The sequence below is a fragment of the Centropristis striata genome, chromosome 16 (genome assembly GCF_030273125.1).
Source record: "Centropristis striata isolate RG_2023a ecotype Rhode Island chromosome 16, C.striata_1.0, whole genome shotgun sequence".
Lineage (NCBI taxonomy): Eukaryota > Metazoa > Chordata > Actinopteri > Perciformes > Serranidae > Centropristis > Centropristis striata.
The window spans coordinates 10,396,544-10,409,111 of NC_081532.1; the positions used below are offsets into that span (position 1 = coordinate 10,396,544).

Genomic DNA, 12,568 nt, shown 5'->3' on the forward strand with positions numbered 1-12,568 from the left:
ACACACACATGTATAAACATACAGATGTGACCACGCACAAATTCCCCCGACCACGCCTCTCCACAGCATCCATCTATCAGCATCTCAACTGTTTGAATGATTCACTGTGAAAGCTGCCAAAACACAGCCGTCTTCAATCATACATGCACACACACACTCCCATTGAGGTGCACACAGATGCACACAGAGTCTGTTAACACACACACACACACACAAGAAGAGGAGAGCTTAACGAGAGAGAGAGAGAGAGAGAGAGAGAGAGAGAGAGAGAGAGAGAGAGAGAGAGAGAGAGAGAGAGAGAAAGCATTTCACTTTAAACCTCTGCTGCTGGAGGGCTGGAGGGTTTCAGTCCAATACTAAGGCAGAGCTACCAGATATTAAACATGCATGTGAAGGGCCTGCAGGTGCACCAGTGAAACGCTCAGCTGAGATCAATCTGAACACACACTTTGCTGGAAGAAGACATTTAGTGCTGCAACTTAAGAGTCGGAGACACTAAATGGCCTTTTAATCTTCTAGTCCAATTATCCACATTATATTTTTACTATATTGTTCCCCAATGGTATTATTCTAATCATTCTTAAGAATAATTGATCCTTGGTACAATTACCTTTCCTTAAACGATTCCTTTGCCTTTAGCTTGGTTTAAAAATCTGGCTGCTGAGATGAGTTTTCACCAGCTCAGACACCAAAATCCTTGCCACAGGCTAACAGGTCAGGCAAAGGTTTATCTGTGTGTCGACTCTGTGATAAAGTCCAGCTGAAAATGTGTTGCTGCTTATTAAAGTGCAAGGTGCAGAAAACAATGACATAACCTTCAGTGTGCCTGTACTGCTACAGGTGCACGGGGACAGCATACCTTAGTCACTAGAGGTTCTGTGTCCTCCAGGATGGAGATGAAAGGGAGCTCCAGGAAAGAGGACAGGAACTCCACCTGGATCAGCTCTTCCCTGGAGCGGGGGAAGGCGAGCACCGCGGACACCCCCCTGACCACCAGGTCCTGGCAGGCGCTCCGGGACAGCGACTCCGGGTCCCCTCCAGCGGGCGATCGAGCCACCATCTCCAGGCTCAGGTTATAGGGCAGCAGAGGAGGCGTTTGGGAGGCTGTCGTGGTGGAGTCCGCCCCACCTCCGCTCTGGTGCCGGAGGCTAGCCAGGGCGCGGTTGAGCGCGTTTTGTATCCGTGCCGGCTGTCGGGTCGGCAAGAGCGCGCCGAGACGCACGGTGTGTCCTATCCGGGCGAGGATGTGGCAAGGCTGCGGGTGCGGGAAGCACGGCTCCGGGGAGCACAGGACGGTAAATAGAAGCAGCAGCAGGAGCGGTCTGGCGGAGAGGAAGAGGAGATGAGGTCTCCCGGGGGCGAGGCAGTAGGTCCAGAGTCCAGAGAGAGACACCATGCTGCAGCTCCGACACACAACAGAGGAGGACTGGGCTCTGCTCGGCGGGAGATGGCATAGCTCCCTCTTTCTCCCGGCTCCAACGCTTTTTCTCGGACTTGATGGTTCTTTTCTTTCCCCCCCTTTATTGATGCACGATGTCGACGGTGATTTGTCGGCGTTTTGACGTTCCGGCTCTCACCTCTTCAAAGTTTTTATGTCAACAGTAAAAAGACGCGCTTGGTGGAGGAGAGGAGAGATGAGCGCTCACAGCTTAGAGCGGTCGCCCCGCTTCTGTCAGTCTCTGCTGGAGGAAGGCACACCAGCTGTGAAGTGTGTGTGTGTATGTGTGTGCGCGTGTCTCAATGTGTGTGTGTCCATGCGCCTGCCGGCCAATAATCTAACCTCTCACGGAGCCTGCCTCTTGTTGAATTTTAATGAAAATTCGTCGGGTAACATTTCCTTCCGCTTCTTCGCGTCCCAGAGAGAATTTGCACTTAATGTTTTCATTCAGAATTGAAATTACAAGCAATCAAATATGTCTCCTTGTAATTATTTTATGATTTTTTTGTAGCATAAGACAGGCAATCCAATCCAGAAATTACTTTCAGAGGTTATAGTGTATTTTTTGCATTTTAGTGAAAGGCAAACTCATTTACTATAATATTCTCTTAGCCTAAGGCTGGTAGAAACCTTTCTAAAACACACATTTAGAGCATAAATATTGAAAATAAACTGCTGCAAGTTTCAATAAGATTGATTTTTGTCCCCCCAAAAAGGGGAGAATTGGATGGTGTTATAAATGGTTGCCATTTGTTTCAGGAGCTAATAGGACACTTTTAAGTACCTTTGCAGCTCCGACCACAATGTCCCTGCCAGGTTTGGCCAACACAAAGCTAATAGCTTGCTGAAATCTCAATGTTCCACTGAGATTTATTCCCACTTTCCTTCCTGCCGTCCAAGTAGAACATTATCCGTTGTGTAACCACATCTCTTCAGCACCACGGACAGCGCCACTGCCATAAAAGAGATCTACTGTGCATGCTAATTTGGCTTCATGGAAGGGACAGCACTCAGTCCTCCTTTCATTCATTCAGCTCTCACTTCTCTTCTCCCCCGATCTAATTTGCCATCGTCAGAGCAGAACATTCAGTAAATCTTCATGTCCGGCAGAAATCTGGGCAGTGGCGTGTGTGGCTCTCTCTGGGCCCCCACATTCTCTTTTTCTGATAATTCACTGTTTGTCAGACACCACTGATGCTTCAAATGTCTATCTTTTCTTGTTTTTCTGCCTCTTCTTTCTGTCTCGCTCTCTGCGGCTTTGGGATAGGGGTGAGGCTGCAGGGGCCATTTCAGTGTGAGAGGTCTGACATGAAAAGGTTTCCACCTGCAGATAAAGGTATCACTGGCTCTGTCTGCCTCACACACACACACACATATACACACATACATACACATTCCTGGGGATCAACAAGTCATTTCACAGCCTGCTGGGTGACCTGGTGTGATACCAGTGCGGTTTTACTGACAAATCTGATCCAGTTGGGCACAAAGTGTTTTCTTACCTTTCCTCCGTCTCCTCATGCTCCACTTGCTCCATATAGAGGAAAGATGAAAACCAACACTGTGGGCTTTGTTCTGCAGCAGAAACCAGCAACATTAAACTTGCATGGCTCCTCACACACTCTCCCTCAGGTACCTGTTGAAGCTGGGCCGGAACAAGAACAAACTAAGTGTTTCCAAATGTACTCCTCTCTGTGTATGCTGTAAAATGTGGTTATTGGGTCAAGTCAAGTTCACCACAAGGTGCCTTATATAAAATATGCAGGTGTCTGGATATACCAGGCTGCTGAAGCAATTTTTCTACTTCCAAGATATCAAATCATGTAAAAATAAAATACCTATAATCACATGCTACAGGAACAGTTTCTCTTCTTACCTTATAATCACATTTGCTCACATTATATTATTATATCAACACTATATTTTTTGATGTCACATTCTTTCGAACATGAGCTCAGATTTGACAATGTCAGTAACATAATGATATACCGTTTGTCACTTTAAGTGCAGTAGATCATGTGCTTAATGTCATTATAGCGGCGAGTCAGCATAACAACGCCTAACCGAACGTATATTTACACATGATAGTATGACGGAAAATTATAAGACTATAGGGTAAAATGGTGAAGCTAAAAGTGTTACAGAGACACATTGTAGAAGAATTTAAAAATCCAGTTAGAGATCCATATGAGGAACAAATTATTTGTTTGAAGAAAAACATAGATTGGCTTATGTTTAAAGGGGACCTATTGTGCAAATTTCCAGTCAAGTGTTTGGGTTTCTAAGAAAACATGTTTACATGCATAATTTTTCAAAAACATGTAATTTTCCTCATTCTGACCATGGTTGGTGCACCTTTACTCATCCTCTGTCTGAGACGATCTGCCTCTTTAAGCCCCGCCCCCAAAGAAGCCCAGTCGGAGATGGAGCTTAGCCACACAATTATCATGAAAAATCACCAAAGCTTCAAAAACCAACATCTACAAGATCAAATATGCTCTAGCAAGAATGTGATCTGACATTGGGGATAAATTAACCAGGACTAGGGGTTTCATTGATGTTAGCATGTAGCTACATGTAGCAGAGGAATAGGAGCAGTGACACTTTCTGCAGTGACATCACAAATAAAAGCTTCTTAACTAACAAACTACACCACAGAACATTTTGAGGAGGAATGTTATCCAAAATTGGGGAGAAATTAACCTAGACTAGGGGTTTTACTGATATTAGATTGTGTGAGGAATGACTATAACTGCAATGGAGTGGCATTTTCTGCTGTGAAAAGATAAAATCAAACAGGCCCCATTTAATATGAACATTCAACTCTGTAATATATATGACGCAAAATAAGGAAAAGCATTCTCTTAAAAAAAAATTCACAACTGCAAACCGACACCTAATTGTTTTGCAAAAGCATCTTGTGGCAATTTACCCACAGACCTCTCTTTAAAATGCAGAACTGGTGCCATAATTAAAATACTGTTCGTTATTTTCTTTGTTTCGTTGATGCTTTAACAATAAATGACACTGAGGCAGCCCTCCTTGGCTTTTTGAAAACAGTTTATTTTACTGTGTAAATGATAAATCAATAAAAGCAATGCTCCTGATTAGATGGCATCCATTGTGTAAATTATAAAATCTATAAACATTTAAAATAAAAATGACTCCCAGGGGCAGGTGCCTTTATTTTACCCCCATACTAAGTAGGTTTATGCATGACAACACTGTATGTACTTACATCACACTCAAACACCTCATATTCATTTTCCGGTGAATAAATAATATCACTAAGGCATCTTCCCCCAAATGCAACTAAAATGCACATAGCAGTCTTAAATGTTAATAAAGTCACTCAAAAAACGGTAGAGTAAGTTTTGCAGCTTAGAAAAAGCATTCCAAATTGAATCCACCATAAGAGTGAAAAGAATTAACTGTGAAATTAATTATATGCATTGTTAAGTATAGACACTATAAACTCTAGAGCCTCGTAAGTGGCTGCATGACGAATTGAAGCATTGGGAGCGTTGGGAATAGATATTTTTCAGCAGTCGGCACAAACAGAACTGAGAAAAAAAGGTAGACCCAAATGTAATTTTTATTTTTGGGCAAGGTGACTTGTTTCCACTTGTTGCCGCCTTGCATGGATATCAAGCCGTGTTCAAGAATAGAATGACTGCACAATTACTTTGCAGCAGCACAATACATTCCAGCAGGAGGATGCTTATTAAAGGTCTCAAGTGTGATGGCAAGTCCCCTTTGGCACCACTGCACAGGGAGAGTGATGACTGGGACATGTCCTTAGTTTGTCCCCAAAGGTTTATATACAGGTATCTCAAATGCACACTTTATCTGTATTACTGTTTCCTATTAACAGCTGTGCCCCCATGGGAGTATTTGTTTTGATTATGTACATTGTAAGGGATTAATATGGAGAAAGGGATTAAGAAGGCATCAGAAACCCAATTAAAGTAGCCCTTCATCTCTGCTAGCGGGGGCCACGTTTCGGTTTCACTGTGTGAGATCCCTCCTCTCCTGTTGCCTCGTCACCTCCTGCCCTCTGCTCCTTCCACTCCTCTCTCCACCTGCCCTCTGTCTTTGCATTTCAAATGTGCACACATCCTCTCCTCATCCGTTTATCTCCCCAGCTCCTCCCATTTGGTCCTGCCTTTACCTTCATTCCCATTTCCCTCTGATCTTTTCCCTCTAACTCTCCTTTTTTACATTTCTGTTTCTTTGAGGTAGACAGCAAATTTTCTTTTTTTTTTTTTGCCCCCAAACATACAACCCACACCATTAAACCACATCAGTGATTAATTCCTGAGCCGGAACTGCAATTACACTGGTAGAAGACTGCTGGAGAACATAGCGGTTCAGCCGAGGGGTGAGCCAACAACAACTGCCAATTTGAGTAAGGTTGGTGCTCCTCTGTGAGGGGGGGAAGTCTGTGTCTATGCATGTGTGCGTCTCTTTGTGTGTATGTGTGTGTCTGTTCGTGTAAATGTAATCCTAAATAATCTGGCAGTACAAACCCAGGTAGCACAGAGGCTGTTGAAATGCCAGGGAGCTGTGAGTTAGTATTCCTGGCACTGCACTAAAGCCACTAATATCACCTTTTAGCACAATGCTCGCTAACAAGGGGCAAGACTGAGAGGCGAGAATAGAAGGACGGGGAGAGAGAAAGGAAGGAAAAAAGGGAAGAAAGAAAGAGAAATATCCACATGTAGCTAAACTGGAAAGGGTTGCAGGGAGCAGGAAAAAGTACACAAGTGAGAAGAAGTGGTAATGTTGGAGGAAGATTTGGTGTTGGCAAGTGTTGTGTCTTTTAGAGTTGAAACAAATTAACGACATGAGTTCATCCGTCGCAGTTCCTTTCACCCTCTGCTCCCCCTGATGTACAAAGACACTGGTCTATGGAGAGAGACTTATCTGGAAGCAACAGCAGCACCCTGCATGTGTAAATGTGTCGTCTTGTGTGTGGGGGTTTGAGCCTGTGTGTCTGTGACTGCACATGTGTACTGTACATGTGTGTGTGTGTGTGTGTGTGTGTGTGTGTGCGCGGCAGAGTGCAGGCATTGTGTGTGTCTGGTGTGTGTTTGTGCATATTTCATTTTCTGCCAAGATTCCTTTCTGTTTTAAACCGCTCATGCAGCACTCAGGTGGTAACAGATTTCATTATTGCGGATTATTGAAGCCTCTTTAAAGACACTCGCTCTCATTTGTGGTGTTATGATTTTTTTGTTTCAGAATTTTTCAATTCTGTATTTTGAGGTGAAAGAGATATGTATTTATGCAAGTTTATGCAAGGTCCACCACTCCAGTGCAGACTGAAATATCACAGCTAGACTAAGCACTGGATGGATTATCATTCAATTTTGTACAGGCAGTTGTGGTCCCCAGAGGATGAAGCCTATTAATGATCCCCTGACTGTTCCTGTAGAGACTCCAGCAGGTCAAAGATCCAGTGACTGTTTGGACCCAAGTAGCAGATGGAGCAGGGATGGGAGGGTAAGAAAATTCTTGTTTTTCCAACCCACTTTAGAAGACTTCTGTCAGTGGCTGAATTGATGAATTTACTGATTATTAGACCATGAATAAGACAAGAATTAGCGGTCTAGCCAGGTGGCAACTTCCGGGTCTGAGCAGAGAGGCAAACCAGGAAGTGCCTTAAGCTGCAATCTACCCAAAATTCCAACAGGGGCCGCTGACGAAGGTTGCAGAAGCATTTCGGTCCATTCATTTCAATACAAAATGAGAAAACTTCTCAACTGATTTATTACCTCAGAATTTTTTTTAGGACAACACTATCATCTCAATCGCGAGTAAAAAATCTTCTTCAAGACAAAAGAATTGTATGATTTGATGACTAACAAGGCCGTCCTCAGAAGAGAAGCAGAACAATGCGTATCAACAGCAACTGAACAACAACCCTGAACATAGCACTTCAGAATTGGCTTAAGTCTATCAAGTTGAGGCTTCAGTGACGAACGGTGACATGTCACAATGTTCCCACCTATACTAAACAGACGTTCAGAAGGTGAGCTTGTCGCAGGAATACACAGGTATGTTCTCACTATCACAGACAGTCGTGGATATTGACCCTTATTTTGCCCCCACCAGATTAAGGGGTCATCTTCACTGTCGATGTTGCTTGTCAGAAGATATGACGCAAGCTCTGAGGACACTGCTTGTTTTAGGTTGTCTGAAGCAGATTAAAGGTCATTGTAGAGATTTGTGGTGTTGCCTTGCGGCGCCGCAACGGGGGCAAAACACACTTTACAATGCACCTCACACTGTTTGTCATTGACTGGCTTAAATCCTTAATACTTCCATACCACTCAATGCGAACATTTTTTGGGCACAAGGTCGGTTCTGGTGGGTGGGTGACTCTCGCCAATACTACTTGGGATTTTGTCGCCATTCATTCAACCCTCCTGACTTTCCTCCGCTTTGACTCACTGTTTCCAAACACTCAACTGCAGACGGGCTTCCTCCTCTGAAACACGTGTCAACGTAAAGAAGCTCTACCATTGGTTGAGGGAGGAGGCAGCGGCAGTGCTGCGTTTGGGGGCGCTTGAAAAAATCCGGGAGGAAATAGGAGCATTTGTTTCTGATGTAGCTCGAGATATAAAATGCTTCAGAATCGATGTGTATAGAAATGAAATCACATGTATGCGTGAATCGAGTTCACGTTTTTTTAACGATTTATTGTGCAGCCCTACATGGAAGCATGGTGGGAATTAGAGAGCAATTACTCAATAGCCTTCTGCTAGTTAGCTAGCTAGTTTGTTAATTCCACCTTGCTTTTATGCTACACTGATTACAGAAAAATATTCCAAAGCATAGTGGGAGTTAGAGGTGGGGGAAGAAATCAATACAGCATAATATTGTGATATTTTGCGTGGCAATATTATATCTATTCATGGCCGATTCATGTATCGATATTTAGCATTCTAACAGCAGTATTTTGGCTGTTTTTTTCAAGAGGCTGTAGCATGGTCACTTTTTTATTGGGAAGTTGCCAAAATAGCACTGCAAAGTTAGGCTTTTTTTATTTTTTCATTGAAAAAATAATTCAGAGCAGTGAAGCTTAAAGTTGAGGAAAAAGTTTGCTAAAATGCTGCAGTTGTTGTCGTCCATACATGTTTGATATTAGTTCAGTTCAATTTGACTGAATACTTTGTTGGTCAGTCTGTGGGTTTGACTCCCAGCATGTAGAAATAAAAAGACTTAAGTGAGACGAATAGACTGAGAATTTTCTGTTATTGACAAAATAATTCTCGATTGACTTTAATTTTGTGGACACAAAATGGAGTTAAACAGTTGAATCGCAAAATATTGTATCGCAGTACTCACCATATCGCAAAATTGCTTAAAATTGCAATAATATCGTATCGTGACTCAAGTATCGGGATGAAATCGCATCATTGGGCCTCTACTGATTCACACCTCTAATGAAAGTAACAAACTATTTAGCTAACTAGCAGAAGGCTACAGAGTTATAGCTTGCCATTTCCCACCATGCTTTCATGTGGCGACAGCAACGAGCAATGTGCTCTGCGATGCTGTGTGCGGATGAAGCATTAAGTTGTAAAATTTTACTCATTTAACCTTTAGCAGCTGGCAAAAAACAGAGTCTGGTGCAGAGCTCACAAACTGGGGCTACACTGAGATCACTTCCAGCAAACTTCACAGAGAAAAATGACGGCCAAAGAGCATCATTGATCCTTTATGATTTAATATTATTTAGTTTAGCTCAGCTAAAGACACTAATATACAGAATAGGCTACCCACAACGTTACCTCCAGTTCACCTGCTCAACTGACTGTGGCAGTTTAGATAACAAATACCCTCAACTGTCCTACGATTATTACAGACATGAACTCACTACTAGGGATGGGCGTTTGGAAGAAACCTGCCAACTCAAAGAATCTATAATGTTATCAATCAATTAATCGCTGCCTGCATACATGGGCAAAGTAAAGGTATATATACAGTACTATGCGAAAGCCTGTTTTGATAATGGATGCTTTTAATTTAAAAGGACAAAATAGTTCAATGTTATATGTTTTAGCCCCCAAAGAGACACGGTACGTTTTCACAGTCTTGCATATTTAAGTGTGTTTTGTGTTTACATACATTTTGGATAAAATTAAACCTAGTAATTCATGTTAGCAAGGTTTGATACAGTAACCTAGTTTTGCTCCAATTAATACTCTTGTATTTCTTTGTGTTTTATAATTGTTATTGCAACTTTCAGTTTGCAAACTGTAGCTTTATCCAACTTAATTCTCAGCTCATTGGCTTATTGACGTACGGCCGCAGAACTGAACGCTCTGCCGAGTTTCAGTCCAGTGATACTGATACACAGTTATAAATAAAATGAAAATTTAAAAAAACACAGATCAATTAAAAATTCCATGTGATCGACCAAATTGTTAACGACCAATAATCGATTATCAATTATTAATTCCCATTCCTACTAACTACAGACACTTGCCTCATTCTTGGACACACAGCAGAGCACCACTGCAAAATAAATATAGAGGAAACACTGGAAATGGATATATATTTTTTTCTTTCTTTTTTTTTTTCTTGTGTGGGTTCCCATTGGTCTGGCACAAGGCCTGTACAATTACAGGGGGAACAGAGATGTCTACTAGATGGATAGGCACAACATTTCGTACACACATTCATGGATCATGATGATGTATTATAATGAACTTTGTTGACTTTTCCTCCAGGGCCACCGTGGGGTGGACATTTGTGGTTTGGAGTGAAATGTCATAGCTGTTGGTAAAGATGTCTTTGATTTCATATAGATCTTATCTTCACTTTTCCTCTTGTGCCACCACCAGGACAAACAGTTCATTTAACCAATACTTTATCAGCAAATACCTGCAAAATAAACCAACTGATTACATTCCCCTCAACCTCAGCTGCAATATGGTCTGTTAGAGCGCTGTTAACACAGTGAACATTCATTGACACATTAGCATGTTAGCATTGTAAGTAGCATTAGGGCTGGGCGATATATTAGTATAAAAAATATATTGATATATTGTTTAATGTGATATGGAATTAGACCATATCACATATATCAATATTGTTTAAAATATATATGTATATATATATATATATATATATACATATATATATATATATAAAATATATAAATGCTGCCCTTACTAGGGTTTGTCATATTTAGTTATTTTGTAATGTTTGTTATTCTTTTCTCATATAAATATATTTATTTCAGAAAAAGATTGGCCTATTTTATTTCATAGGCTATTTTTATTTTATTTTTTATTTAAATGTGCACTTTATGGAGCTTTGCTTTTAAAAGAAGGTACTCCTGTTATACAGTATTTATGTTCACTTAAATAATCTCACTTTGCAATAAAAATATCGGGATATATATCGTATATCGATATTCAGCCTAAATATAAATATATCGGAATATGACTTTTGGTCCATATCGCCCAACCCTAACTAGCATATAGAAACAACATTCCCAGTTAATTAAATCAGCTCAATTTGCTGTTTTCATCACACTGGCAGGAAAGAGAAGCAGGTGAACCACGACACGCTAAGATGCTCTTCTGACGATCGTAACAAAGAAATGCTCTTAAGTGGTAAATTATTTCACACAAAAAGCTCTAAACAATTAAAAATGAGAATTAAATATTCAGAGTACAGTTGCATTTTAGGGTTTATAATTATGTATATTTCAAATAAGGTGTCAATATTTTATATGAGGATTGTTTTGTAAACAATGTATGTTTGCACGACCGGTTTGCCTTCTGATAAGTTGTCCCTCTGTTCTTTCCCTGTGTTGCCGGGGAGAGCAGTGGCTGATCAGCAAATTGAGTTAAGTTGGTGTCCTTAAAAAGACCTTGGACCCTCAGACGCAGAACAGAAAACACTCAGATGTAGCTCAATACAAAGAGCTGCTACACATAGAAATCCAACTGCAGAAATACAGAAAAAAATATAGAAATACACAGAAAATGTTTAACAGCTTGTCCTAACTACCTCCAACAAATATACCTCTAACCCTAAGTCATTTTGATGAACTGTCATCCACACAAGCACCAATTTTTCAAAACAAAAGCATCATCAACTACACTTTTCATTAGCATCTCGCCTGCAGTAAAAAAAAAATCCTCCTGAGCACTCCTGTGAACACACAAGTGGTTACGATTTCATGATTGAATTCACAAACCCATTAAAACCCAAACTGTCATGGTAACTTTTTTGGGAGGAATACATTGTTGTTGTTGCCTGAATAGAGAGAAGAAGGCAAGATGACTAATGGCGGATAGTAGTAGATTCAGTCAAGGACCATCTGTGGTGGAGAGCTGCACTGATTAGCCCAAACAGTCTCCAAACGTGCCGTCGGCAAAACCGGCTCCCAGAAAAACATGCGAGCACGTATCCTCCAGTGAGCGAGTGTGTGTCTTAGCATGTCTGTGTGTGTGTGTTTAAACAGAGTAAAGCACACTTTCCGTGTTTGCGAGAGAAAAGAGACAGATAGGAAGTTTTCTTTTCCTGTGAGTGTGTGCATACAAATGTGTGTGTCCGCTTAATCACCTCCCTAAGAGACATTGTGGGTTTGTGCAGGTGGCTGAGGTGAAGCATTAATCAGGACCTCTGGCTATATTTCTGTGAATATATGTGTATGAAATGTGGAAATTACAGTCAATGCACAAGGGAGTGTGTATTTACGTATCGTTGCATGCTTACAGGGCTAATTAATATGTGCATGACACATTGTACTGTACATCACATACTCAGAGATTGTTTTTGAGGTTCTGTACTGTAAATTACACTTATCTTGTTCAGTAAAAACAACAGTCTCCGTCCAGAGGATTAGAAAGGCCTCATTTGCCTGAAGTTTTGTTTCCTCCATGGGTCTCAATTGACATTCAGAGAGGAGGGCCTCGGCCCTAATTAGGTTGGCTCACACATTCCAAGATTCAACCAATCAATGGGCCGCTAATGGGCTGTCAGTCACACGACAAGGCCTGGGACAGGTCAGGGTCGCTAGAGGAATGCCTTAATTTCTCAGCAGAATGGGACAAAATAGGCCAGATAGGAGTCCGGCCAATGGGGGCAATTATAGAAAATGAT

The 12,568-nt window shown here is 41.4% G+C and overlaps 1 protein-coding gene across 1 annotated transcript in view; it reads right to left on the bottom strand.

The window, feature by feature from the left end:
- The window catches only part of LOC131988743 (glutamate receptor ionotropic, NMDA 3B-like), a 90,190-nt gene extending 88,566 nt beyond the window's left edge, over positions 1–1,624 (bottom strand). Inside the window, exon 1 of the mRNA XM_059353974.1 lies at positions 860–1,624. Coding sequence (XP_059209957.1) covers positions 860–1,396 — 537 coding nt within the window. The 5' untranslated portion in view covers positions 1,397–1,624. The remainder of the gene's footprint in view (positions 1–859) is intronic.
- Between the last annotated feature and the right edge of the window lie 10,944 nt (positions 1,625–12,568).